The sequence below is a fragment of the Suricata suricatta genome, chromosome 13, assembly GCF_006229205.1.
Source record: "Suricata suricatta isolate VVHF042 chromosome 13, meerkat_22Aug2017_6uvM2_HiC, whole genome shotgun sequence".
Taxonomy (NCBI): domain Eukaryota; kingdom Metazoa; phylum Chordata; class Mammalia; order Carnivora; family Herpestidae; genus Suricata; species Suricata suricatta.
Window position 1 is genome coordinate 5,650,815 of NC_043712.1, and position 25,991 is coordinate 5,676,805.

A 25,991-nucleotide genomic window follows, 5' to 3' on the forward strand; every position below is an offset into this window, starting at 1 on the left:
TCCTGTGCGATTAGACGTTAGAATTCTTCTTTCGAGAGGCTGAAGGAAGCAAACTTAACTTCTGTGCAGACGTAAGTGGGTGAAGCAGCCAGAGAGAGAGCAGGGAGCGTACAGAGTTCCAATGTCAGTCCTTTGAATCAGCGACAGTGTGCGGGGAGACATTTGTAGGCCGTAGTGTGCTTTCTAGGGAAGGTATTCGCCAAGTTTTCTGCTGTGCACCCGGTGTTGTCTGTAAAGACCCCGAATTGTGACGAACCGATCTGTGCTAAAGCTCACAGGAGGGGCACACGCGACAGTCGTGGGTGTCCTGTGTGTCTCCCACAAGTCTTGTCTGACGACTTCTTTCCCTCAAAGGCTTTTTCCCTCCCCAGAGGGGCACCGTCTTTAAAAGCTTAATGCCTATTCAAAAAGAAGTGTCCATTTTGAGTTAATCTTAAGATTTTTTTCAAATCTGGTTAAAGAATTTTTAACACCCTCCCCACTCTCAAGTTAAAAATCAAAGGGCTCTTTCTTCGCCGCTTTGTCCCCAACGGATTTTTGATCGGACTGCGAGCTGCCGGAAAATTCCCGATTGGCGACAGCTGAGCCAAAAGGCACCGCACTCTCAAAACACTGCTCTGTAGCAGCCTCCCCTCTTAACGAGGAACCGAATGTTTCTCTTTCTAATCCGGAGATGCCTTTTAATCTGTTTTGAGCCCAGTACTCACTCTACCTTTGCTGATCTGCAGGCCCCGCAGAGCTGTACCTGCTGTGTCCTGATAATTCCCAGGAAGCCCATAGCAAGGAGCGCCCCTGGGTAGTTGAGGCAGCGGCTCTCTGCTTCCTGGAGGTAACCTTCGGAGCGCTGGCTGCTGTTAATTCCCCAAGTGCTAAGTAACCCCGTGGGTGGGGCTCAGAGTGGACGGAGAGCCTCCGAGGGCACCTTCCACCGTGCCGGCGGCGGTGAGCGGTGTGCAGCGTCCTGCCTGGTGCAGAGACGGACGCTCTCTGGCTCCGATGGGTGGTTTCCTGGGACAGCTTCCAGGCCCTGGTTACCCATCCACCCACTCGAGAGCTTGCCTCCGTGCCTTCCAGAAATGCCAGTTCCTAGGATATGCCAGTAACTGGCAATAAGAAATGCCAGTGCCTTAGGATAGATTACTTGTACGTTAGGGACGTGACTGTTCTCCAGTCGCGCCCCCCCCCCCGTGTATAAAAACGTTCCGTGTAAAATCTGGTGAACAGAAGCCTACACGATTATTTTTGTCTTTTGTTCTCAGCATGCGTTACCGACTGCAAACTTATTTTAGCTTAGGTCCAGGCTGATGTGACCTAAACAGAACTGTGAACGGAAACTCTCCTTTTCTACCTTTACCCTTTGCTCTGGCAACCTGGCAGCCAAAAGAAGGTTTTGGCAGGGGCCGGCCCCTCTTGTGAACGTTCGCACAGATCCGCTGCAAGCCATTTGCACAAGCGACAGGTGAATTCATGTGCTGTGTTAGTACGGTGGGACTGATCACGTGCCCTCCTTCTGATCGTTGTCTCTCTCTCTCTTTTTTCCCCTGTTACCTCTTCAATGTTTACACGAAGCTTTCTCTCAAGCTGGTAAGCACAATTATTCTATGCATGTCCTGAATCTAATCAGGTTTTGTTGGCTGTGTTTCCCTTGCGTGTGCTTCTGCTGGTGTTCCTTCGTCAGACCTTTGCAGTACCAAGGTCCAGAACCTAACGGGGGTGATCTTAATCTCTTCAAGGTGCTAAGAACATTAATGCTTTAACTCATGATTTGGTTTCCTTTCTTACTGGGGCCTTAAGAGGAATTGGCAAATTTCAATAAACTTTATTTAAATGCGATCATAAATGGAAAGACTCCATATGGGGGTGGGGGGGTTGTTCATTGGATCATTTGGAGCCAAAGTAAAGTTCACGGTGGGAGGCCGATCCTCCCTGGGATCCCCAGGAGCAGATGAAAACTACGGGGGGCCCGAAGGTCCCACGCAGGGATGGTGCCACTCTCACACGCAGGTCCGAGGCCTCCTGTGAGAATCGGGAGCCATGGAGTCTTTAAGTTGCTACATAAATCCACGGGTGCCTTGTGCGTGGCTGATTTAAGAAATCACAAAGTGACTTTACGGACACTGAAAAGAGCCTCCTAAGCCTTTCTAAAATAATTTACCTAGTGGTCTGTGCTGTTCCTACCTAATTGCATAGCTCTAGTAAACAGTCCGACTAATCATTAAATTTATCACAAGAGACTCTTAACTCTGTAACCCTTAACTGTATACTTCCGGTATGTGTAACTTACATAGTAGTCTCAACGGCTCGGCTGAGAGTTTCCTAAAATTACGGACCATGATAAAGGGCAACAATTCAACCAGGAGTAAGGTCAGCACTTTCAGCGGTTCTGTTGATGACTCAGTATTCGGCAACCGCCTGGCTGGCTCAGTCCATGGAGCATGCAACTCTTGATCTCAGGGTCTGGAGTTCAAGCCCCGCATTGGGCGCAGAGCCTACTTACACACACACACACACACACACACACACACACACACACACACATTTAATCCTAGCACTCATTTATCAAGAATTAGGCACATGGCCCAAATGGATTCACTGGTGAATTCTAGCAAACATTTCGGGAAGAGATCCTACCAGTTGTCTATAATTTCTTTCGGGAGACTGAAGCAGAGCGAATATTTCCTAACTCATTCTTCAGGGCCAGCGTTACCCCAAAACCAAAACCGGAAGAGGAAGGAAGAGAGAGAGAGCGAAAGGAAGGAAATGAATATTTTCTTAAATTGAGCATTTCTTAGACTGAAATAAAGTCTGAGACGACTCCCTAATTAAGCTCTCCACAAGAAGGAAAACATTCTAAATGTCTCAGTCTACCGCGTCCGACGGCAGCAACGGTGGGGGGACCTTGGATCCATTAAGTAGGAGTCTCCCAGATGCCGGGCTTCCTTCCTGGCCCTTTCTGTATTTCTTCTGCTGCTGAGGCGCTGGCGACAAAGGATAATATCGTGAGCAATACTAGGCGGTCTTTCTGTCTGAGATAGAAATCATTTTACCCACCTGGTGTTGAATTGTTGCTTTATATCATTTCGTAGAAGCTAATAGAGAAGCGGAGTGGTGCCCAGAGACGCCTGGAGTGGAAATGAGTGTTAAAATCCCAGGAGGCCGTGCATGTGCGCGTGTGTGCGTGCGCGTGCTGTGTGTGGGGAGCCACTCGGGAACAAGTGTTTGGTCCGCCACGCTGGCTTTGACCCCCTCCCGAAACGCCAGTGTCGCCCCGTGTGGCCCCTCTGAAGACCTCAGGAAGTCTGTTCTGACTCGGAGCTAGACACATAAATTCCTCCGTGGAATTACGAGGCTAATTGGACACAGGGGCCTTTTAGGACACATCCAAACACCTTACGTTCCTTGGGATGTAGAAGTTACGACCTGGATCTCCAAGGCCAACATGAAGTTTGAGGCATAGTGCATGAGATTAGTTTCTGTTTATTTATTTATTTTTTTACATTCATTTAGTTTTGAGAGACCGAGAAAGACAGTGCGTGAACAGGGGAGGGGCAGAGCGAGGGAGACACAGACTCTGAAGCAGGCTCCAGGCTCTGAGCTGTCAGCACAGAGCCTGACACGGGGCTTGAACCCACGAACCGTGAGATCATGACCTGAGCCGAGGCCAGCAGCTTAACCGACTGAGCCTCCCAGACGCCCCGGTTTCTATTTTTTGAATGTTTTTTTAAATGTATTTTTTGAGAGAGAATGCCAGCAGGGGAGGGTCAGAGAGAGCGGGGGGGGGGGGGGCGCAGAGGATCTGAAGCGGCTTTGAGCTGACAGCAGAGAGTCCGACACCGGTTTCGAACTCATGAACCATGAACCGAAGTCTGACGCTTAACCAACTGAACCACGCAGGTGCCCCGAGATTAGTTTCTAAACAACAATCCAGAAACGTAGACGATCTCTCAAAAGGGACCCAATCCATTCATTCATCATTTGTTTTTCGTTTTTGTAAATGATTAAATTTCTTTTGTTGGCGAGGGTTTCTGCTCCTAAGTCCTAAGTGCTCTGTTCACACACCAGTGCAAATCTCACACCTGTTCACAATCTAGACGTGCCGTCCCGGACAGTAGCCACGCGCCACATGTGGCTGTTTAGACTTTAGTTCATGGAAGTTAAATAAAAACCTAAAATTCAGTTCTGCGGTCGCACTAGCCGCATTTCGGATGTCCTCCAGGCATGCGCGGCTGCTGATTGGCTGATGCAGACGTGGGAACTAACCCGTTCTTTGTAGAAAAACAGTTCTTTGGGACCCCCAGCACATAGTCGGGCTGAGTGAAGACCAGTGAGTTAACACCGCCCCCTCCCTAGGTTCCTGGCGGCTGGGCTTTGTCACAGAGCTGAAAAAACAGAACAAAAAGCCCCTCCATTCGGAAAGCATCCTGCTCTGTTTTAAGTCAACTCCGCAGGAGGCCAAAGCCGTGTGCTTGCAGGCCCAGCTGAGTTCAGCTGAGTGAAAACGCGCACAATTAAAGGCTTCAGGTGTTGGGACGCCTGGGGGGCTCAGTCGGTTAAGCGGTTAAGCGTCTGACTTTGGCTCAGGTCATGATCTCTTGTTTGTGAGTTCGAGCCCCGTGTCCGGCTCCATGCTGACAGCATAGAGCCTGGAACCTGAATCGGATTCTGTGTGTTCCTCTCTCTCTGCCCTCCCTCCCTTGCTCACACTCTGTCTCTCTCTCTCTCTCAAAAATAAATAAACATTAAAAAAAAAAGAAAAGTGTCAGGTGTTAACAATAGTATGGGAAAGGAAACACAAAGTCTGGTTTCTTTCTGGACTTGATTGGTTTGCCATTAGGGAATAGGCACTTCCATTCTGGGTTCACTCAGATCTTTCTCTCTCTCACACACACACACACACACACACACACACACGTGGGCGTGCACACACGCGCACGCATGGGTCTAAGAGCACCAGCTGAAAGCTCAGTCTGTGCGTGGCCTTCCGGGCCCACCTGCGGAATCGCACGGTCCCGGCCCCGCAGCCCGGCAGGCGCCCTGTCACACGCAGCCCAGGAGCCTTGGCCACAAAGCACCATGTGAGCGGCTTGGCCAGTTCAGCTTGATTTTGGAATTCCACGATCCGGGCCCCTCTTTTCCACCCCCGAGCCCGAGCCAGTCTGGCCTTTGTTTAATCGGCTCTAAAGTAAAGGGGAAGGAATATTTTAAAAAACACCTCCTTTTCCTTTCCTTGGCTTCTGCCTGGTTGTGGACTGCATTTCTCTTTCTTTAGGGACGTAGCCCCGCTCAAGTCCGCGCCTCGGGGCCGCAGCCTGGCCGCAGCTCCTAGCGCGTGAGCGTCCGTGCCCGTGCGGAGCCTGGCAGTTGGTATTTCCTGCTCAGACCGCGTGCACGGAGGAGAGATCGTAACTGTTTCTGAAGGGGGATCAGGATATCAACATACCCTCCTGCTGCTGGATCAGAAACAGCTGGGCTGGATTTGCGCGCTGGGAAGTCGGCGGGGGGTCGGGGCGCCACGTCTGCGAGGCCCTTCCGCGGTCACCCTGTGGATGTCAGAAGGAGTGACCAGATTTCAGAGGGAAGAGTCGGGCGGGGGGTGGGGGCGAGGATATATGTTTTCATGTCCTTTTCACCCACGGTCTCCGAGGAACCAGATGTCCCCTCTGCCACTCGGTGGGGGTGGAAACTTGGGGCCTCCGCCTGTGTGAAGAAATGGGGAAAAAAGTAGAGAGGAAACCGTGCCTGTGACAGGGAACAGTTGACGGGGGACGCTTGTCCCTGCGTTTTGTGAAGGGAGCAGCGGCTTCAGACTTCCCTGCCGCCACCGACCCTGGTGGTCAAGTGAAGAGTCCGTCTCAAACTGTGTTTCTCATGGATTCTTGCAGGGGTCAGAGGTGTTCCCCCTCCCCCTCCTGCCCTCTTGCTCTTGGCCTTGGTGGAAGGCGGTCCAGGGAACCGGTCTGTGGCACTTTTCTCCGCGGTTTGCATGCACTGATTCTGCATCTCAGCCGGGTGTCGTGGGAAAGAGCCTCACGGATGTCGTGAAAACACATGGCGACATCTGCAGCCCCCGGCGTCTGGGGGAGGCTGTTTTCCGGCCGGGCTGCGGGTTCATACGTGTTTGCATCTGCAGGGCGCGACGCCAGAGGATTTCAGCAACCTCCCGCCGGAGCAGAGAAGGAAAAAGCTGCAGCAGAAAGTCGATGAATTAAATAAAGAAATTCAGAAGGAGATGGATCAAAGGTAGAGTGCAGCGATCCGACTTACTAAGAAACTCGGGCTCAGGGCGCCTGGCCAGCTCAGCAGGAGGAGCTTGCGAGCTCTTGGTCTCCGGGTCGTGAGTTCGAGCCCCACGTTGGGTGTAGAGATGACTTAAAAATAAAATCTTGGAAGGAAGGAGGGAGGGAGGGGCTCATCATGATCCGTGTGCTTCTAATCTCCTTCACCTCTTTCACCAGTGCCCCCACTTTCTTCTTTTTTTAAATCACGAGTGTACAGCTGAGCTTTGATTTAGTTTGTTTATTTTGGGGGGGGAGGGGCAGAGAGAGAGAGAATCCCAAGCCGGCGGAGCACGGCGCACACAGCTCGACCTCACAAACCGTGAGATCACGACCTGAGCCGAGATCAAGGGTCGGATGCGTAACCAACTGAGCCCCCAGGCGCCCCAAGGCCAAGTTTTTTGTAATGAGGAAGAGAAACGTGGTGTCACTCTGCCCCCTCTCTCCCTCGCCCCGTGGCCTGGTTTTGAGTCCAAAACGTGCTTGTTTCTCTATTTGAGGCTGAGCGACAGTCAGCCTTCCCGGAGGTCTGCGGGTCTCTTTCCTTGCTTCCGAGCGAGCTGATGGTGGCTAGAGAAACCACGGCGCCTTACGCAGGGGCCTTGGCTGCTGGCCCTCGACAAGCTTCCGTCTCCACCGCTGGGGCCCCCAGTTCTCGGAGCTGTTTTGTCAGTGCCTAGGCTGGGACGCCTGCAAAATAATAAGAAAAGCCTCAATTCTCGCCCTTTGTGCTTCCCTTCCGACGTCTGTGACCTGTAGATCTTTTTTATCACGTAGGGGTTACTTGCCAATACTCCCGATTGAAAAATCACTTTATTAAAGGTCTCTCACCTTCTAAAATTGTCACCGAGTGAATTAGGTGAATCATTCATCTATTGGAGATTTGAACTTGAGATTTTGTGCTCTGTACATAAGCCAAAAAGTGACCCTGTGGACATTTAACTATGTGGAAGCTGGGATTGGAATTTGGTTGTGCGGGGCGCCGGGGGGCTGTCGGTGGAGTGTCCGACTTCGGCTCAGGTCATCAACTCACAGCTCACGAGTTCCAGCCCCGCGTCGGGCTCTGTGCTGACAGCTGGCCTGGAGCCTGCTTCAGATTCTGTGTCTCCCTCTCTCTCTGCCCCTCCCCCGCTGTTCTCTCTCTCTCTTTCTCTCTCTCTCTCAAAAACCAAAAGGGGCACCTGGGTGGCTCAGCTGGTTGAGCATACAACTTCAGCTCAGGTCATGATCTCGAGGTTCGTGAGTTCAAGCCCCGCGTCGGGCTGTGTGCTGACAGCTAGCTCAAAGCCTGGAGCCTGACTTTGGATTCTGTGTCTCTCTCTCTCTCTGACCCCTGCTCATGCTGTTTCCCTCTCTCAAAAATAAATTTTCTTAAATTTTTTAAAAATAAACATTAAAAAAGATTATTTTTAAAAACAAAATTTGGTTATGCAAAAAGCAAACAAACAAAATTGGTAGGTCAGTACAGTTAAAGTATATGCAAAAAAAATGTAGTTTATTTTTTTACTTCTGGTAGAGCCACTCCTGAAACATGGGTGGGTTTTGTAAGTACTGTTACATCATATAAAGTATACCAGCACATATACTTAGCTTCGTTTTTGTTTTGTATTAGAAATACACTGTGTAAAATGAAAATTTAGCCTGTATGAAGGACCAAATACAAAAAGGTATAAATGTGTAAGCCCGTTAAACCTCAGGCCGTTGCATATGTGAGCAGTTCTGGTCTGGGAATAGGAAGCTAGGACTCAAGTATCTGAAGTGACCTTGGACAGTCTCCCAACGACGACGTAGACACTTTTCTCTGCCACTCGGGTCTTGGCCGGGGAACCTGGTTAACCTTACCCCTTCTAGCACCCTTGCTGGCAGCGAGGCAAATCACATTTCAGCCTTCACCGTACGACTGTCTGGTGAGCATTTCCTGTGTGCAAGGAAACACCGTAGGCGCCGAGGATAAAGCGATGAATGAGCCGCGTGCAAACCTCTGATCTCAGGCCACTGACATCGTGTACGAGGAGGGAGGGGGGTTAGTCAGAAGCACAACGTTGATGGTAGATTTCATTAAAAAAATGTTTTTAATGTTTATTTTTGAGAGAGAGAGCACAAGCAGGGGAGGGGCAGAGAGAGGGGGAAACATAGAATCCGAAGCAGGCTCCAGGCACTGAGCTGTCAGCACAGAGCCGGACTCAAGGCTCGAACCCATGAGCTGTGAGATCATGACCTGAGCCGAAGTCAGTGCTCACCTGACCGAGCCGCCCAGGCGTGCCCTGTGGTAGATTTCACATACACTGGGCTCCACCCTGGCTCCCCCTATTTCTGTTGCAGACTTTGGACAAGCTTCTTAACCTCGTCTTGACCTTAATTTCTTAAGCCTACCTCAGTTTCCTCATCTTGAAAAGGAAGTGAACCGTGAGGATTAAATGGGTCCATGTGCGTGAAGTGCTCGGACCAACCCCTGGCACGTGAGCGTCTATAAAACAAAAAGGGTGTGTGCCGTGTAGACAGGCTCCATGTCCCAGTTAGATTTCAGACTGGACCAAAAACAGAAACAACCCCCCAAATCCCACCCGTCTGCTATGTGTAGAAGGCACCTCTAACGCACAGGTGCGGATGAAAGTATAAGAACAGAAGAAGATCTGTCACCCACTGGTCGGCCAGCGCCAACCAAAGGAAGACTGACTTCCGGGCCAAAAAACCCTCAAACGAGTCAGCCCAAGGAGGATGGACTTCATAGCAATAAATGCTTCCGGTAACAAACAGCCGACTTTCAGTCTGTAGGACTGGATGACGTCAGACATAATCGAGGTTTTGCTCTTTAACCCTTGGACGTCCATATGAACACACATATCTTTGTAGAGGGAGATTTTTTTAGTGCTTTTCTGTTCGTAACTGACAACAGAGTTAACAAATCCAGGATCGAATATTTAAATAATAGGACTGATAAAATTGACCTAGCACACGTCTAGGCAGTGATTACGTGGTACGCATTGTTTTCAAGCCCCCACAGAACGCTGCCCAAAATTGAGCACATCCTGTTTTCATGAAGCGAATCTCTACAGACATCCAAGGGGAGACACCATTCAAGGTGTGCTCTCTGAAGCCTGACATACGGCTCGTTACCAAGAGTAACATTTAGAAATTGAGAAACGTAGCTCTAAACTAACTCTGAGACTAAAGAAGTCTTACTACCTACTGGGAAGTAGTAGTATCCACCAAATCAGCTACCGGACTGTCACTAAGGTGATGCTCAGAAAAGGAAATTTATAGCTTTAGGATACATATTTTAAAAAATGGGGCGCCTGGGTGACTCAGTCTCTTGGGCATCTGACCTCAGCACAGGTCGTGATCTTGTGATTCGTGGGTTCGAGCCCCGCGTCGGGCTCTGTGCTGACAGTTCAGACCCTGGAGCCTGTCTTCGGATTCTGTATCTTCCTCTCTCTCTGACCCTCCCCTGCTCACGCTGTCTCTCTCTCTCTCAAAAATAAATAAAACATTAAAAAAATAATAATAATAAAAATTTAAAAAGTGCTAAATATCTTGTGAGCTAAGTATCCATCTCAGGAAGTTAGAAAAGGGACGCCTGGATGGCTCACTTGGTTATGTGTCCGACTTCGGCTCAGGTCATGATCTCATGGTCTGTGGGTTCGAGCCCTGTGTCAGGCTCTGCGCCGACAGCTCAGCCTGGAGCCTGCTTCCGATTCTGTGTCTCTCTCTCTCTCTCTCTGCCTCTCCCCAGATGTGCTCTCTCTCTCTCTCTCTCTCTCAGTCATAAATAAACTTAAAAAATATATTTCAAAAAGGTTAGAAAAAGAACAGCAAATTGAACCCAAGAAAATAGAAGCAAGGAGAAAGAATGGTAATTAATTATGTAGAGAAAAAAGTGCACCCTCAGCAAAGGGGATCAACAAATCCAAAAGTTGGCTCCTTGAGAAGACGAATAAAATTAAGTTTCTTGAGACCCCGCTCAGGAGAGAGAGGAGGGAGAGAATCAGAGGTGATGATTCGTGACGAGTCTCTTGAAAAGTTTTGCAGAGAAATCGGGCAGTAGTGGAGGTGTAGTCAGAAAGCCAAGAGGAGAACTGTGTGAAGGTGGACGTTGCAGTTTGTTTGCTGTAAGGACATGTGTTCATCGCAGTGGTATTTATTGAGCACCGACTGTGTGCCAGGTACGGCCGCCACCGGGGAGATACCAGGTCAACAAGAGGGGGAGCCCACAGGGCTTCCTCAGAGAGCTTCTAATCTAATAGGAAGAGACAGACGATGAGCGATGAGCATAATGATAAATATGTAACGCTGGAAAGTGACACATGCTGTGGGACAGAAGGAACCGGGGCAAAATGTGGGGGCGGGGAGTGCGGGGGATTGAGGGCCATCCTGGATCTGTGGCCGGGGGGGACCCCCGGAGGAGCAGCAGGATGGATGGGCTCAGGGGCAGGGGGAGAGGCATGGGAGGATTTGTGGGAATCCTCTTCCTGCTATTCCTGTATTTTCAGTTAAACTATTTCCCATGACTCAAAATTCGGTTTGCTTCGTTGGTCTTACGCGGTATAATGGGTTTAGACCGTCTTTTACTGAAGCTCATTAAAGTTGGCCACTACACCTGCAGGGTCGCTTGGGCTAAACCTTTAACATCTTTTTAAAGAATTTTTTTAATGTTTATTTATTTTTGAGAGTCGGGGCAGGGACAGAGAGAGAGGGAGACACAGAAATCTGAAGCAGGCTCCAGGCTCTGAGCTGTCGGCGCAGAACCCGACTCGGGGATCGAACCCACAGACCGTGAGATCATGACCTGAGGCAAAATCAAGAGTTGGGTGCTCAGTCGACTGAGCCAGCGAGGCGCCCCTAAACCTTTAACATCTTGGACCCTACTGAAGCTTCCTTGAAGCCAGAGTTCAAATTAATAGAGCTCCCTGGTCCTGGAGGTAGCCTCAACCATGGGGTCCCTTACCCAGGCTGCTGTCGGCCGGCTCCGACACCTGATTTCAGGATGGGTGTGGGGTCTGACGATGTGCAGCTTTGAGGCTCATTTGCCCACCTGTCATGGACGCCGACCGTGTGAGTTTGGTTTCTAAATAGTTGCAAACGTGTGTAAGAAAATTTCCAAAGCAGTTAACCACACTTCTGTGCGGGGTGAGCGTATTTTACCGGCTGAAGACCCAAGATGCAAGCTACAGCTTGGTTTGCATGAAGGGTGATGTGCTCAGGGACATATTTGGGTTTTGTTCAGTCCCGTTGTTTGGGGCAAACGGAGGGTCAGGATTGACTTACGTTTCTCAATTGCTAAAGGCCATGGGGAGACACCAGGTAGCGTTCAGAAAAGGCAACTGAAATTTTAATACCCGTCTCTGGATTACACAGATCCGGGTAGCAGAGTTCTTACGAGTTTCAAAGACTGAAAGCAAACACTGACACTCCCCCTCCCGCACAACCCACACGTTACACAGCCTTCCCTCCCCCGCTTTCCGGTCAGTGTGTCAGGAGAGTACACTTAGCTGGTGACGGTCACCTGTCCCTGTGTTCCGCTCATTCTTTTTCCCCCCCCCCCAGAGATGCTATAACAAAAATGAAAGATGTTTACCTAAAGAATCCTCAGATGGGAGACCCAGCCAGTCTGGATCACAAATTAACAGAAGTCAGCCAAAATATAGAAAAACTGCGGCTGGAGGCCCAGAAATTTGAGGTATGAAAAAGCTGGGGTTGAAAAGCTCTGTTGAAATAAAAAGAAAAACAGAGGGAGGGGCTGGGGGTCACAGCGCACCGCCGGGTCCTGCCCCTGGGGGGTCGGGGGTCTGGGGCCGTGACAGAAGGAGAGACGGTCACCCGCTGAGCCTTCTGCTCGAGGCCCACCCTGCGCCCGTAGTCCCCTGAAGCCGACACTGATCGAAGTCGTGTGTCTACGGGGCCTCTTGAGTCCCTCCCTCAGTTTACCCTGCTTCGTCTCCTGGTAATGGGTTCAGCTGGGAGCGTCCAGCACCTCCGTGAATCAAAAAGACGTTTAAAAAAAATCAATTTCAATATGTTACTGTCTTTTCAAAGGGTTATCATGTGAAAACCGGGAAGAAACACAGATTAGAAGCGAGTGGGAAATACAACTAGTAAATGTTTTCAGGACCGAGAGGAGAGCCCCCCAAAACTATGGACAACAGGGTTTCCTTTGCCCCCAAATTGAAAGACAACAGAACGTGGAAAAAATAGATCGTTCTGGTCGGCATACGTGATTTCCAGCCGCAAAGGGTCAACAGGGGCGTTTTAAAATTCTTCCTGGAATCTGTCCATCAGTATCGTTTCTGAGGTTTTAGAACCTAGAAATGTCCTTTCCTGATCATTTTCATCCTTTTGTCTCTCTCAACGCTGTTTTGAGTGTTGCCGAAGGTAATTATATCTACTTCGGATTCCCTATATATACATTTTTTTCCCTATTAAAGAGAGTGATGCTCCAAAAAAAAAAAGGGAAGTGTGGCTTTCAAACTGAGTCACTGCTTACATGTGGCCGCCACCTCCTGTTCTCCAGTGTGACCTCAAGGTCACAGAATTTTAGAACCAGAAGGAACTGGAAGCGATGTATCTGAAACCACACAGCTGTTGCTAGCCAGCCCGAGAGCGGAGCCGGGGTTCTCTCTGCCCCGCGCTGTGGCAGCTGCCCAGACACGTTTGCTTCTACTTCTCCGAGGTGAGATGAACTAGAGGCGGTTGTGCGGCCAAGTTCCGATACACTGTAGACCCCCCCCCCCCATGTGGTCCTCCGGGCGTCCCGGCGTCAGGGACCCTGGAGCAGCCCAAACCTGGGGCCTGAGGGCTCCCGGCCGGGCCCCCGCCGAGCTGGGACCAGGGTCCAGGTCTTGTCGCTTCTGCTTGCAGGCCTGGCTGGCCGAGGTGGAAGGCCGGCTGCCAGCACGCGGCGATCAGGCCCGTCGCCAGAGCGGACTGTACGATGCCCAGGACCCGGCCACGGTCCCCAACTGTGCTCAGGACCGCGAGAGGTACAGTATCTGTCCCGCGCCTGCGCCCCGCGAGGAGCAAGCTCGCTGCGGGTTCGTTTCCCGACTCGGGAGTCTGGAGAGGGGCGTAAGGCGGCCGCTCCAGACCCAAGAGCCCGTGAGGCCTGACCTGCCCTTTCCCCACGACGCGGGGCCCCTGTTCCACGTGGGGCGGGGACAGAGCGTGCGGGGCGGAGGGGGGACCCCGAGACGGCCTTTGTTAGCGCCGCCCGGGCGGGGCCTGTGTGTGTGGCAGGCCTGGGGTCGTCACGGGGGTCAGTCGCTATAGTTGCCGCGTGCTTTCCTTTCTTGAGCAGCCCAGATGGCAGTTACACGGAGGAGCAGAGTCAGGAGAGTGAGGTGAAGGTGCTGGCCGCGGACTTCGACGACGAGTTTGACGACGAGGAGCCCCTGCCGGCCATCGGGACTTGCAAAGCCCTCTACACGTTCGAAGGTGACGCGGTGCCCCGGGTCCCCACCCCCATCCCCCGCTCGCACACACCATCCCTTCTCCCGCTGTGGTGGGACCTTCTTGGGAAGCCTTCTAGATCTTTCTAGAAGCTTCGCTCTGCTCCTGGTTGCCATCCTCGTCCTCCTCTGGCTGCCGGCTCTGCATTTTGCCTGCGGACCGCGCAACTGAACAGCTTTCGAGGAGCAAATGCAGCAGACAGTGCGGGATGACCATGACGTTTGTCATCCATTCTCCCAGTCCTGGGGCTCCTGTCTTGTAAAGCCCCCGGAGGGGTGGGACGTGGGCAGTGTGGCGCGGCATCCGCCCCCGGAGATTAGAGAGCAGACACACATTTGGGAGGGGTCGGCTCGGAGCATTCGCCAGAAGAGGGGTACGGGGTGCCGGGGGGACGTCACTCTGGGGGGAATGGGAGGTCACATCCTTCAGAGGACCCTCCAGGCTGCTGTGCACCAGAGGTGGGGAGGGGGGGAGAGCATGGGCTCGTGTGGCTGGAGCTTCGAGGACTTAGGAAGAGCGGAATCTGAGCCGAGAAAGCGGTGCCGGTGGAGGGGGCGCGGGGCGGTGAGAGAATCCTCTGGTTTGACGTGGCAGTAACCAAGGAGCTACTGAAAGCGTTTGAGCAGCGGGTCGATGCCTCAGGGTCTTTACTGTCACGCGTGTGGGACCAGAGGACGGGGATCGAGGGTTAGAGAGACAAGCCTAGTGTTGGCAGAACGACGCCCCGTAGGAAAAGCCAACGGGGATGGTGTGGATGGTGTGGAAGAAGCCACCCGAGCCCGGGTAGGTTTTTGGAAACCCTGGAATGAATGGACCCTGCAGGTTTCTGTGCCACAGACCGGACGTTCGTAGCGACAAGAAAGCACCAGGTTAAACGTTGCCGATTTTGTCTCCTTCCCACGCCTCGGCCCCACCCCCACGGCTCCCCTGTGAACGGCCCCCAGACGGTCTGGCCCCCAGAAGGCCCTTTGAGCAGTGCGGGCTGGCTTCGGCCGTTCTCTTCCGCATATGGGGTCTTGGGGACCTCGATTCAAGAGAGGGCACAGAGCGGCCGTGGTCAGCAAGCTGCTCAGGTCCCTGGGAGATCAGAGGCAGGGAACGAAGAGGGAGAGGAGAGCAGAGAGGATCCCCGAGGGGCCCTTCCTGGGGCTCCCCCCGAAGCGGGAAGGCAGGAGGAAGCCGCTGGTTTGGGAGGAAACACCGTGAGCCCGGGTTCAGGTGCCAGGGACAGCAGGGCGGGGCGCCCGTGGTAGAGGGAGAAGGGGCACCTTAGCTGCAGACAAGAACCAGCAAGGGAGAAAGAAATGGGGATGTGGTCTGGAAGGGTGGCGGCAGCGCCTTTCAGGACTATGTTCTCTCCGCGAGCGAGAGGAAGACGGGAGCACAGATTTCCCCCTGGCTTCCCCCGGAGGAGGGGAGGGCTCTTCCTGGAGAAACTGGAGAAGGGCCTTGGGGAGCCGCTGCAGGGGGCGGGCCCGGAAGCTTCTGTGCGGGAGGAGGCCTTGGAGGGTAACAGGCGAGGCCGTCAGTGCATCTGTCGCTGGCCGTCCTTCCTTCGCGGCCAAGCCTCGTTTGCTCCATCACGGTGCACGAGAAGCCTAAAGCACTCTGATCTCGCTTCTCCAGGTCAGAATGAAGGAACCATCTCGGTGGTTGAAGGAGAAACACTGTACGTCATAGAGGAGGACAAGGGTGACGGGTGGACCCGCATCCGGAGGAGCGAAGAGGAAGAGGGCTACGTCCCCACTTCGTACGTCGAAGTCTATTTGGACAAAAATGCCAAAGGTGCTAAGACTTATATTTAATACAACTTAAAAAAAAAAACTTAAAAAAAAAATGGCGGTGTCTGTCCCCACAGCTGTGACGGTTGCAGGCAGATCTTCACCAGTCCGGATGGAGGACACCGGCGGCGTGTCGTCGGGCCGCACGCGGTGGGCGCGTGGGCGTCTTAACCCCCGACTTTCCCTGGCTGTAGTTTTGACCATAACCGAGTGTCCCTGGCTAACGAAACTGTGTAGAAAGCTCCAGCTGCCAACTTACCATTCTGTCGTTTGAAACCCACAAGCGTTTCCTCCTCCGGCCAGATCTGTAGGCTTCCAGAGAAAAAGTGGCCCTTCTGGCTTGCGGTCGGTATTTCCGCACTGAAAAGTCCACACGCGTCAGAACGGGGCGCGTGAGACTTCAGCCCTCCCGTTTATGGCCCGCGTCTGCGGCAGATTGAACTACCTTAGGGCGTTCCGTTTTGTAGCTTAATACATTGAACTTCGCTAGTTTGTTAGTTTGGTCTTCCAGTCTTCTGCTTTGGAGGAAGTCCAAAATAAAACCTCCCCCTTCTTGAGGAAAGAATAAGGAGATTCTTACGTTGGTACTAAACTGTGTCTTTTTCCGTAAACATATGATTATCCCGATCACGTCTGCGCGATCCCAGACGACCCACCGAAATCTGCAAAAGCTCAGTTCACAGTTAACTAGTTGACTTTAACGTCAGACCACCGAGCTCCCCGCCGTGTCGCTGACAGAGCCCATCAGATGTCCTGGTGCTGTTTCGGTAACAGAAAAACCAGCGAGTCTCTGTTGGAGCATTCGTGGTAAATGGGGCGCTGTGCAGCCCCCACGTCCCCGGGGGAGCTGTAAATAGAACCTGGTGCGCCACCGGCTGTTTCTGGCACGCAGACCCCAACTAATCGCTTTTCAAAGGTGTTTTGTTTTACCTTAATCACTGGCACTCTTTAAGCCCCTAAATATGACTTGACGGACAGCCGTTGGAGAATTGCTCGCTTGTTTTGTGTCTTTAACCAAGGCCGGCATGAAATAGAGCGTTTCACCGTCTTGAAAGGAATCTGGGTCACGTGGGGATTTGCATTTTTTTTAATTGGCAAGATGCGTAGTGAAATTGATCACATGCATAGACGGGTACCGAGCCCAGTGGTTGTCCCCATTTCAGGAACCTACCAGAGAACCAGCTCAGAGTAAAGGGGTCGGGCTGAGATTTTCCTTTTATTTGGCTTTGAAGATTGTTTCTTCGCGTCTTTCCTACTTTTAAATAGGAGAGCAGCTCCTTGCTTTTACACTGTGAGCTCCTTTTATGAGCTCAAGCCAACTGAAAGCTGACTACAAAAAAATAATAATAATAAATAAAGCTGGTTTTAAAAGCAGCCGCAGGTCAGGAGCAGGTGCACCCGGCAGGTGATACGAGTGCTTGTTGCAGATTGCGGCAGAAAGTTCCCGACATTCCCCAAGGACCACCAAAACGGAACTTAGTAGCTGCTTAACGACGGCCTGATTTGTAAAACTCATTTTCTTTTGAAATAATCGTAGATTCCCGGGAGTAGTTCCCGTGGGGGCTGCACAGCGTCCCGTACAGAGAGACCAATTTAGTTTCGTGTGCATTTATTCCACTTGTGCTGACGTACTGTTGGTAACGCCATTCATCCTGGGCCCCAGACCTCTGAGGAAAATTCAGTTCCCCTTTTTATAAATCCTGCTGCTGGAGCTGAAACCGCAGGGCTCCCTCTGAGTGAGCAGGAGGTCGCCGCGTTAGGCATGGGCCCACGCGAACGGGAGACCCGAGATACTAAAATGAAAGCTTTCTGTCCGATGATGGACTCGTTTCCAGACGATGCCCTGCTTGCGGGAAGCAAATTAGACGTTGAAGAAGTCTTAAAATGGCCAAGAAAACGTTAGCCTTTTGAAGCCTCCCTTGGAAAGTGTGACAGTGCATGATTCCCCCCCCCCTTGTGGTTGTGCGTATTTGATTCAGAAAAGGGCTCAGTTGCGTTGCAGGGGGCCTGGCGGCCCGTTTGGGCGCGTCGATGACCATGCCTGGCAGTTGTGTGCCCCAGGCCCTTAGCAGAGGCCGCTCCAGAATTGCGGACAGCACTGTGACACTGGAGCTTCCGTGGTCAGCGCACCGAGTATTAAAAGAAATCCCCAAACCATTCCCCAAGAATCAGGATGGCCGTTTCTCCCAGGACATGTACTCTGGGATTCTGTCCCCCAGTTTCCAGCTAAAATAAGAGAAGGCAAGTAAGTCTCAGCTTGTTTAGGAAGCTCTCTGCTTTGTAGAGACACACTTAGAGGTCACTGGTGTGCGCCAGAACCTGACTTCCCCACTCGGTCTCTGAAGCCGGTCGGGATCCCCAAAACACCTCCCCCCCCTCCCCGCAAACCAATTGGGACTGCTTCCTGCCCCCCAGAACTCAAAGCGGCTGTTTTGTGCCCATGCACGTGTGTGTGTGTGTGTGTGTGTGTGTGTGTTGTCTACGATGTGACTATTTAAGAATTGCCAAAATATTTAGACTAGAGGAACGTCCCAAGGGTCCGTTGGATTGTGACTTCTCTTCTTTTATGGTTCGGTTTTGTTTTTTAAATTGCTTTCTGTTAAATATGTCCGTAACCCCCTCCTCACCACCGGCCCCCCAATATATTTGTATATACTGCAATTGAAGAACTAGAAGGATGACTTGAATTCGTTGTTTTAACGTTTTACTCTTCTGTCTGTTTGTTTTATTGGTGATTTTCTGCTGCCTAATGACCGTTTCTGTTTTTGTAACCGATGGGGAAGCCGGAAGGACTAGGTCCGCTGCCGGCTGCTCCTCATCCAGTTTATTGTAGACACTTGGGCTCTGAGTAAGTTTCGTTTAATACGGCCACCACCACTGTCTCTCTCTCCTTACGCTAAAAGAAAAGAATCTGGCACCTTCTGGTTGTACCCTCGTATCTGCCTCTCTAATAAACGTATTTTTCTCAGTGTTGTGTATTTTACATGATTTTTCACCTTTCCGAGACAATTACTCTGTGTAATATGGGTGTTTAACTCTTGTCTTCAGTAATGGGGAACTTTTCCAGCCAAATGCTTTTTAAAAATTCTACCCTCTCCTCCCGACCTCCACCCTTCAAACGATGGCGCCTTCTCCGTTTCTCACCCTGTGTGCTCCTGAGGGCTTCCAGAATCCTCTCTCCTTCCTCTTCCGCCCCCTCGAGATGAAGAACTTTCACTGTTTCTTGCGGAGTAAACATTAAAGTGACAGGTTTTCTTTCTCGCCGAGAGCGTACGTTTCTGTGAAGCCCACAGATCCCGCTGGAATCGGGCCTCGAAATCCCTCCCGGGAACCTGGGCACATTTTTTTCCACCTTAGAAAGAAGGGTTGGGGCGGATGGAGGCAGCGTCTCCCATGAGGGCCTCTGTTCACCCCCGAAGGAAAGGCGGGCTCCCCAGTGACGTGAAACCGTGAAAGTTCCTTATCTCGGAAGTGCCCTGTGGTGACAGCCCACTGCTCTGAAGCTGTCCCCTCCCGGGTGGCGCATTCTGCAGAGAAGCAGAGTGGCCGCCCCTGACCACCTGCCTTCCTCTAAACTGTCTTTTTCTTTCTGTCTTTTTGTGTTGTAGATTCCTAGAGGCCTCGGGGAGCCTTCCCAGGAGAAACCCTCCAGTCTGCTTGTCTCCGCAGGCCTGGGCGCCCGCGCGGGGCTGGACCGTGGCCCTGGACATCTCGGCCTGAAGCGACACTCCCCACCCCACACCCCACCCCACCCCGCCGCCATGCAGCCGCCTGCCTTTTCCTTTCTTTTCTTTTGACAGCATGCTTCTGGCAGCCCAGCTCCTTCCGTGGCCCATCCGGCCACCTCTGCGGGGAGCGGGTCTGTCCCTGTCCCTGCCACACACAGGGCCACGGAAGGCAGCTAGAGGCGTGTTCCCTCCTCCCAGGGCTCCCACCGTGGCCCTCAGTCTGCCTGGAGCGTCCTGGCCCGTCCATGGTTCACACTGTGCCTTTCGTGAAAACTTTGCCACTGGTCGCCACCCCCACCCGGGAGACTAACAGAATCTGGACAAGCAAGGTCAGGTGCGCACCAGGCGGACTGAGTGCCCAAATGTCACTGATGTGTTCCCGTGTCCCAAGTCCGCTGAGAATTTAGTGGTCCTCTTCTGGTCCTTGCACTGAACGTTGGCCCTTGCAACATTTCATCGCCTCAGAGCGTCCACAGGGTCAGGGAGGGTGCACACACACACACACACACACACACGCACACGCACGCATGCACGTGCCCCCCTCCGTGCACGCTCAGCACACACACGTTTTTATCCGGGGCCCATGCTCAGTGCCCTGGAAAGGTCTGGACTGGAAGTCCTTCAGCTCGGGGGGCCGCGCCCAAAAGCCCGAGTCCGCCTTTCACAGGGTCGAGGAAGGGCCTCATCACCCTGGTTAGTGAGAACGTGGACCCTGGCGCTTTCCGAACAGCGTCTTGCCTCAGCGCGAGCGCGTTGCAAAGTGGAAATTCCCGTCTTCCCGGCAATTCCGAGATTTACATCTTAGCATTTTAGCGCTTTCCTCACCAAAGACCCCGTGCTGCTCGTGGCCCTTGGGGCCATCCCGGGGCTGCAGTTCTGCAAGTCCTCATGTGCTCTGCGGGCCACAGGGCTTGGACGGAGTTTGCTTTGGAGCGGCGTGGGGAAAGCGTGAGGCCGTGTACCTGTGGCCACTCCTGCCTTAGAGCAGCGTAGCATTCCGTCTTTTCTGGTGCAGAAATAGTCGAGAGTGGGCACTGGCTGTGAGCCTCTTGGACAAGATGCCATCCCGAAGCCCCAGGAAGGAAATCGGGCCTCTCTTCTCCCCTCCTTTGGCTTTTGGTAACTAGGTGGTTGCCTCGAACACCCTCAATTTTTCTGGACATTTACGAATCTAAGACCAGGATGTCTTGTAGGAGCCGAAGAGACAGGGACAGAGACGGCAGGTGCTAAGGGCTTGGGCCTGCGTCCAGGGCCCAAAACACGGCTCCGCTCAGCACACCGGGGTTGACCACACACCGCCCTCCGAGCGGCTCAGCAACTGGAAACCTCCAGCAAGTGCCTCGGGTGAGGAAGTAGCTGTGGGTTTAAAGGCGAGCCAGCAAGAGGTCATGAGCCGCCCCCCTTCTGTCTCTCTGTCCTTCTGTCTGTCTGTGTGTCTCTCCCTAAAGGGGGCTCTGCCCTTGGGCTGAGGATCACCTGGTGGAGAGGCTGCCACACGGGCGGCGGCGACCCACCGGAGGCCAGTTCCGTGAGAGGGCCAGCTTGGCACGTGACCGGCAGCCAGGCTGCCAGAGGGCGAGGGAGGCCGGGTCTCCCCTGTGTCCCTGCAAACCCACAAGTGTGTGGTTAGTCCTGGCAGTCCTGGGGGGGGCGGCACGGAGGGCTCCTCCGTCAGCCAGGGACCAGCCCCTCCAGGAGCTGCTGAATGTCACCAAGCCACGCTGACCACTCTCCACTCCACATAAGATGCTGAAGGTTTTTTAAATCGCTTTTAGAGCCTCGGTCATGCATGCGCATTGCATCTTTCACATTCCGGGTCAGGATAGATTGGTTTCTCGCAACATAGGGAATACGGTAGAAGCCGCAGTGACTTGTTCCTTTCGTGTCTGTTACATCCGGTAGAGAATATGCTCGTATCTTATACGCCCTGCGCCTTTCTCCCCCTTCCTTCCTTCTGTGGTAAGCGCTTCTCAGCGCTCACCGTGGCGTTTGCACTGTGAGACTGAGCTCATCGAAGGAAATAAGTTATAACTTCTGATAGTTGAGATGCATCATTTACTCTGGGAATCCTACTGGGAACTCATCCATATATGCCTACGGACCAGTTCACGTAGCGTAGAGACGTGGAATTTCCCATCTGCTTCTTGTTCTCCCCCACCTCGTCCCCGAAGCCTGTCGTTTCTCTGCCGATGCTAGAATATTGTTGTAAGAATGCCTAAATTTTAAAGAGCCTGCCCTGACAGGGACCTAAAAACAAAATGAAAGAGAGGAACTTGTCATTTACCCAGTTCTTCCTTTGCAGGAAATAAAGGTATGGAAGGCCGTAATGGGATTTTCCTTTGGGTTTTGATCATGCACGCCTCGAATCTTCCAGGCTTTAGGCTCAGGCCACATGAGCCGTAGCACAGAGGCCCCCTAATGCCTTCTGGTGACATCTGTAATTACTGGAGAAAGCTCACTAAACGTGAAAAAAATAGTTACATCGATGCTAAGTTTTTTCCCCCAGAAATCTTGGGTTTCATACTTCGTCATGCCTCTGACTCCTGTGCTTCTATCCTGGAAAACAGAAAACAAAAAATTTCCTTAGAGAGTGATCCAAAATTCTATTTTAACCTGATGTTGAGCACCTTTAAACTTTTTGGTTTACTTGTGTGTGTGGCACTAATTCTGAGCTTTGGAGGCATCGCAAGTGTTGTAACGGCCCATTGCCATTGTGAAGGTTCTGGAACCGCCCATGTGTCTCTGGAGATGGAATTAAACCAAATAAAGTGCTTCCATTGGAAGGCTTATATTGACCTTGTAACTATACGTTAACCCTCTTAAATGTTAAATAAAAGTATAACCTTGGTTATGTCCTCAGAGGCTTTTTCTGTTGCTAGGTTGGTGCTGGGCGGTGGAGTAGCCTGAGGCCCCCAAGCAGGCAGGGCCCCAGGCTGGGGGTGGAGGTGGCTGGGGCCGTCCCCACCTTGCGGATTTACTGTGTGAACCCAAGATGAGTCACGTAGCCATCGAGACTGGGGCCGGGCTCCGGGCTCCCACCCGCTGGGGGAAAAGCTGTCTGTGAGGACATCGGGATGAGAGATTCAGGTTGACTCAGTCCAGGGATGTGGGGAGGCTCCTTTAGGAGCAGGGGGGGTATTTTTCATGCACTTGCAGCCAGCAGCTACTCTAGGTTTTCAGAGACCCTCTAGTGGGGAGGCGAGGGGGGCTGGGGAAATGGGGCACGTGCTGTGGCTAGTGCTCCGGCCCCCCGGCTTGCTAGCGTGGCCTCTGTGCAGCCGCAGACGGCCGAACGCACAGGATGTGCACGGGCGGGCGGGAGGCTGCTTCCCCACAGGCACGGAGAATCCCACCCCAGGCTCTGCGGGGGAGGAGTTACTGTGGTTTGTGCCCACACCCCTTGAGGCCCTAAGGCTCCTCAGAGCCATTTTAGGAGAACATTCTCTGCAGAGAGTGAAACGGCAGCAACAACGCCGAGTGAGCGAGCGAGCAAGAGCAAGGGCAGCCTCGCAGGCGCCGAGTGGCCGAGGGGTGGGAGGTGCGGCCACCAATCAGAGGCCAGCCCTCCCTGGAGCCTTGGCCTCCTCCCACCACGCCGATGTGACTGGACTGTAAAACCAGAGCTGCTGATTCAGAAGGCAGCAGACCTCTCGGCCAGGCTACCCTGGTGGGGCCGGGGCCTCTGGGAAGGGCCAGGCCTCAGGGCTGCTGGAGGCATCACCCGGCTCACCGGCGCCCGCCGCACCCGGGCCTGGCAGCGCGGCCGCAGAGGCGGGGGCGCCCCCTAGCGGGAGAGGGCGTCAGCGCTCAGGGGAAGGGTGCCCCGGAGGGGGAGGGACCGGGTAACCAGCCATACGTTGGGCGGAGCCAGGGGGCCCAAGGGTCCCTCTTTTTTCTTTTTTTTTTATTAAAGCAAAAGAGATCTCTGGAGTTGTCAGTCGCAGCGTCCCCCATGCCCCAGGTCCCCATGCCCTGAGCAGCGGGGAAGTCCTGTCCCCAGCTGGAGGAGGCCTCCCCTCCCTGGCCTCTGCTGTTCTTTCCTGAGAAGCCAAGGAAGTAAGCCTGCCGCCAGCACCCCCTCCAACCCAGGATTAAAGTCTAGGGGCACCTCGGTGGCTCAGTTGGTTAAGTGTTCGACTTCGGCTCAGGTCATGATCTCGGGGATTATGGGTTCGAGCCCCGCGTTGAGCTCTGTGCTGACAGCTCAGAGCCTGGAGCCCGCTTGGGATTCTGTGTGTCCCTGTCTCTCTGCCCCTCCCCCATTCACTCTGTCTCTCAAAATAAAATAAAGACATAAATTTTTTTTAAGTGCAAAGTCTGTGGAGCAGCACTCAGCAGCCACTTTGTGTGTGTACATCATGAGGCCTTGTTTTATTATTTATTTCATTCTTTTTATTTTTTAAATTTTTTAATTTTTATTAGAGCGAGCAAGAGAGCACCTGAGTCGGGGAGAGGGGCAGAGGGAGAAAGAGAGTCTTAAGCCCCGATGTGGGGCTCAATCCCATAAACCAGGAGATCATGAGCAGAACCAAAATCGGGTTGAATGCTCAACCGACTGAGCCACCCAGGCACCCCCTGTAGGCCCTGGCTTCAACACTACTGCCCCAGGGGCTACAGTGAGTGACCTTTCTTAAGTGACTCCCCTTCAGCCAGGGGGTGGGGGGCGATACTGGGCCACAAACGGTAAAGCAGAAACTAGGAAAGGCCCCCACGTGACTCTGTCCTAAGGGGCCAAAAGCCCTGCTCGTCAGCTCTCGGGGCCCAGGAAGGAAGCCGTAGGGGCGGAAGGATCCTGGGCGGCACCCTGCCTGGGGGTGGGGCCGTCGGGCACCCTGGCAGCGTGCACACCCTCTCAGTGCCCCAGGCCAGCCCTGTGCCCACTCCCACTCCCTGACGCCAGGCTGCCCACTGGGGTCAGATCTCAGGAAGGGCTGGAGGCGGGCCCCTGACTCGCCCCAGGGTCAGCCTTCCAGAAGGCACTGGGGGGGGGGGGTGGATCCGTACCTCGCCCTGAGGGAGCTCGCTCCTCCCGCACCTGCTCCTTCCCCGAAGGGAGGCCTGATTCCAAGACAGCGCTGGCTGTCCCAAGGCTCTGTGGGGCTCAAAATGAGGTGGTGTGAGGCTCACAGAGCCGGTTATGTTTGCGCTGAGTTCCAATGAGCAAGAAGGCAGGAAGCTGCACTTTCCAGGCGGCCCGCACTGCGCCAGCGAAGCGCAGATGCGGGTCTGTGAGAAGCACAGGCAGACCAGAAGGCCTGCCGTCGGCCTAGCATTTCCCCGTCTGCGGGCCCGGCTGGGCTGGTGGCTCTGGGCTCCTCGAAAAAGCGCTGCTGGAGTGAGGCCCAGGCCCAGCTGAAGGGAGGAGCCCGACAAGGGGGTGCATGCGGGGGGGCGGGGGACAGGAGGGGGTCCTGCTGCCCGTCCCCACACGGCCCGTGAGGTGAAGGTCCAGTCTCCTATTTTGTCCCCAGACCCCAGCATCCAAGTTTGCCTGAGCCGCTTAAAACCTAGTGTTTCTCTTCAAGACTACTTATTTTGAGAGAGACAGAGTGCATGCACCCGAGGGGAGAATCCCAAGCAGGTTCCATGCTGTCGGCACAGAGCCCATCTCGGGCTCAGGCTCCCCAGTCGTGAGATCACAACCTGAGCCGAAACCAAGAGACGGATGCGTAACCGACTGAGCCGCCCACGTCCTGAGGCCTGGTGCTTCAAGGGACGATGGAAAGCATTTTAAGGGCCAGTGGTGCCCCCCGATGTCTCCCCCACCTTCCTGCAGGACAGCAAACGGTGTCTCCAAACCTCGGGATCGGTCCCCCCCACAGAACTGGCTCAGTCTCACCCTCCACGGCAAACCAGAAAAGCCAACCAGGAAATCCACACCATGCAAACCTGTGTAGACCACGTTCCGACGTGATGCGCACGGACATGAGGCCGGGGTCTGCCTCTGGGGTGGGGCGAGGTGGCAGATGTGCTCAGAGGGGGCCACAGCAGTCCGTGGGGGCCGGGGACGGCAACTCCCAGGAACCGCTGAACACGGTCTGCGTACTCCCGTCTGATAGGACTTCACACGTGTGTGTTTCATGTCACACACAAAAGTCTCCAACTCTTCTCTCCCCACCAAACTCCAAGAAATATCAACGAAACCAACCCAAACCGTGGGGGAAATAATACCCGAGCGTCACTAAACCTCAGGGGGCTCCCCAGGCAAGACACCGGCCACTGAACGCTGTGACAGGGGCACCGCCGGCCGGCCGCCAGGGGAAGGTCCACAGGGCCAGGAGGCGGCCTCGTCTGGCCCAGGGAGGCGCCCCTGCTCCGTGTGGGGTTACTCAGAGCGGCCACGGTGCAGGGGCAGGAGGAGACGGGCGGTGGGATGCGCTGGCCCCACCCCCACCCCCACCTCTCCGGGTCCGGGACCTGCAGGCACGCGTGCGCAGCCTCTCCTGCCCCTTCTGCTGCTGCAGCTTCCGGACACTGGTTTTAGAGCCAAGCAGAGGCCCGGCCACAAGGGTGTCTGTGACGCCGATCGCCCGGCTCCGCACAGCCTCCCGCCCCCTCGGACGCACAGACAACAGCGCGGGCAGCGAGGGACGCGTGTGTATTTATTACGGCGTTCTGACACAAACGAGGCCTTGCAGACCTGGGGCGAGTTTACAGTCTGGTGCGGTCAGCCTGGTCTGAGCGTCACTGACGGTGGGACGCGTGGCCGCCGGCTCTCCAAAGGCTGTGACAAAGGCTGTGACAAACGTCAAACTTTGGGGGGG

The 25,991-nt window shown here is 53.6% G+C and overlaps 2 protein-coding genes across 10 annotated transcripts in view; one reads left to right on the forward strand and one right to left on the reverse strand.

The window, feature by feature from the left end:
• The window catches only part of FNBP1 (formin binding protein 1), a 140,484-nt gene extending 118,402 nt beyond the window's left edge, over window positions 1-22,082 (forward strand). For 3 of the 9 annotated variants that reach the window (XM_029919374.1, XM_029919377.1, XM_029919378.1), the window contains exons 11-16: window positions 1,570-1,584; window positions 6,131-6,240; window positions 11,820-11,952; window positions 13,131-13,252; window positions 13,567-13,703; window positions 15,345-18,470. In XM_029919374.1, coding sequence (XP_029775234.1) covers window positions 1,570-1,584; window positions 6,131-6,240; window positions 11,820-11,952; window positions 13,131-13,252; window positions 13,567-13,703; window positions 15,345-15,523 — 696 coding nt within the window. In that variant the 3' untranslated portion in view covers window positions 15,524-18,470. Of the gene's footprint in view, window positions 1-1,569; window positions 1,585-6,130; window positions 6,241-11,819; window positions 11,953-13,130; window positions 13,253-13,563; window positions 13,704-15,344; window positions 18,471-19,107 lie in introns of those variants that run through there. The other 6 variants (XM_029919376.1, XM_029919379.1, XM_029919381.1 and 3 more) reach the window with 4 other exon arrangements.
• Window positions 22,083-22,886: 804 nt separating this feature from the next.
• USP20 (ubiquitin specific peptidase 20) overlaps window positions 22,887-25,991 on the reverse strand; it is a 37,702-nt gene continuing 34,597 nt past the window's right edge. The window contains exons 26-29 of the mRNA XM_029921062.1: window positions 25,628-25,701; window positions 25,067-25,171; window positions 24,355-24,453; window positions 22,887-23,011 (exon numbers count right to left, since the gene is read on the reverse strand). Coding sequence (XP_029776922.1) covers window positions 22,887-23,011; window positions 24,355-24,453; window positions 25,067-25,171; window positions 25,628-25,701 — 403 coding nt within the window. The remainder of the gene's footprint in view (window positions 23,012-24,354; window positions 24,454-25,066; window positions 25,172-25,627; window positions 25,702-25,991) is intronic.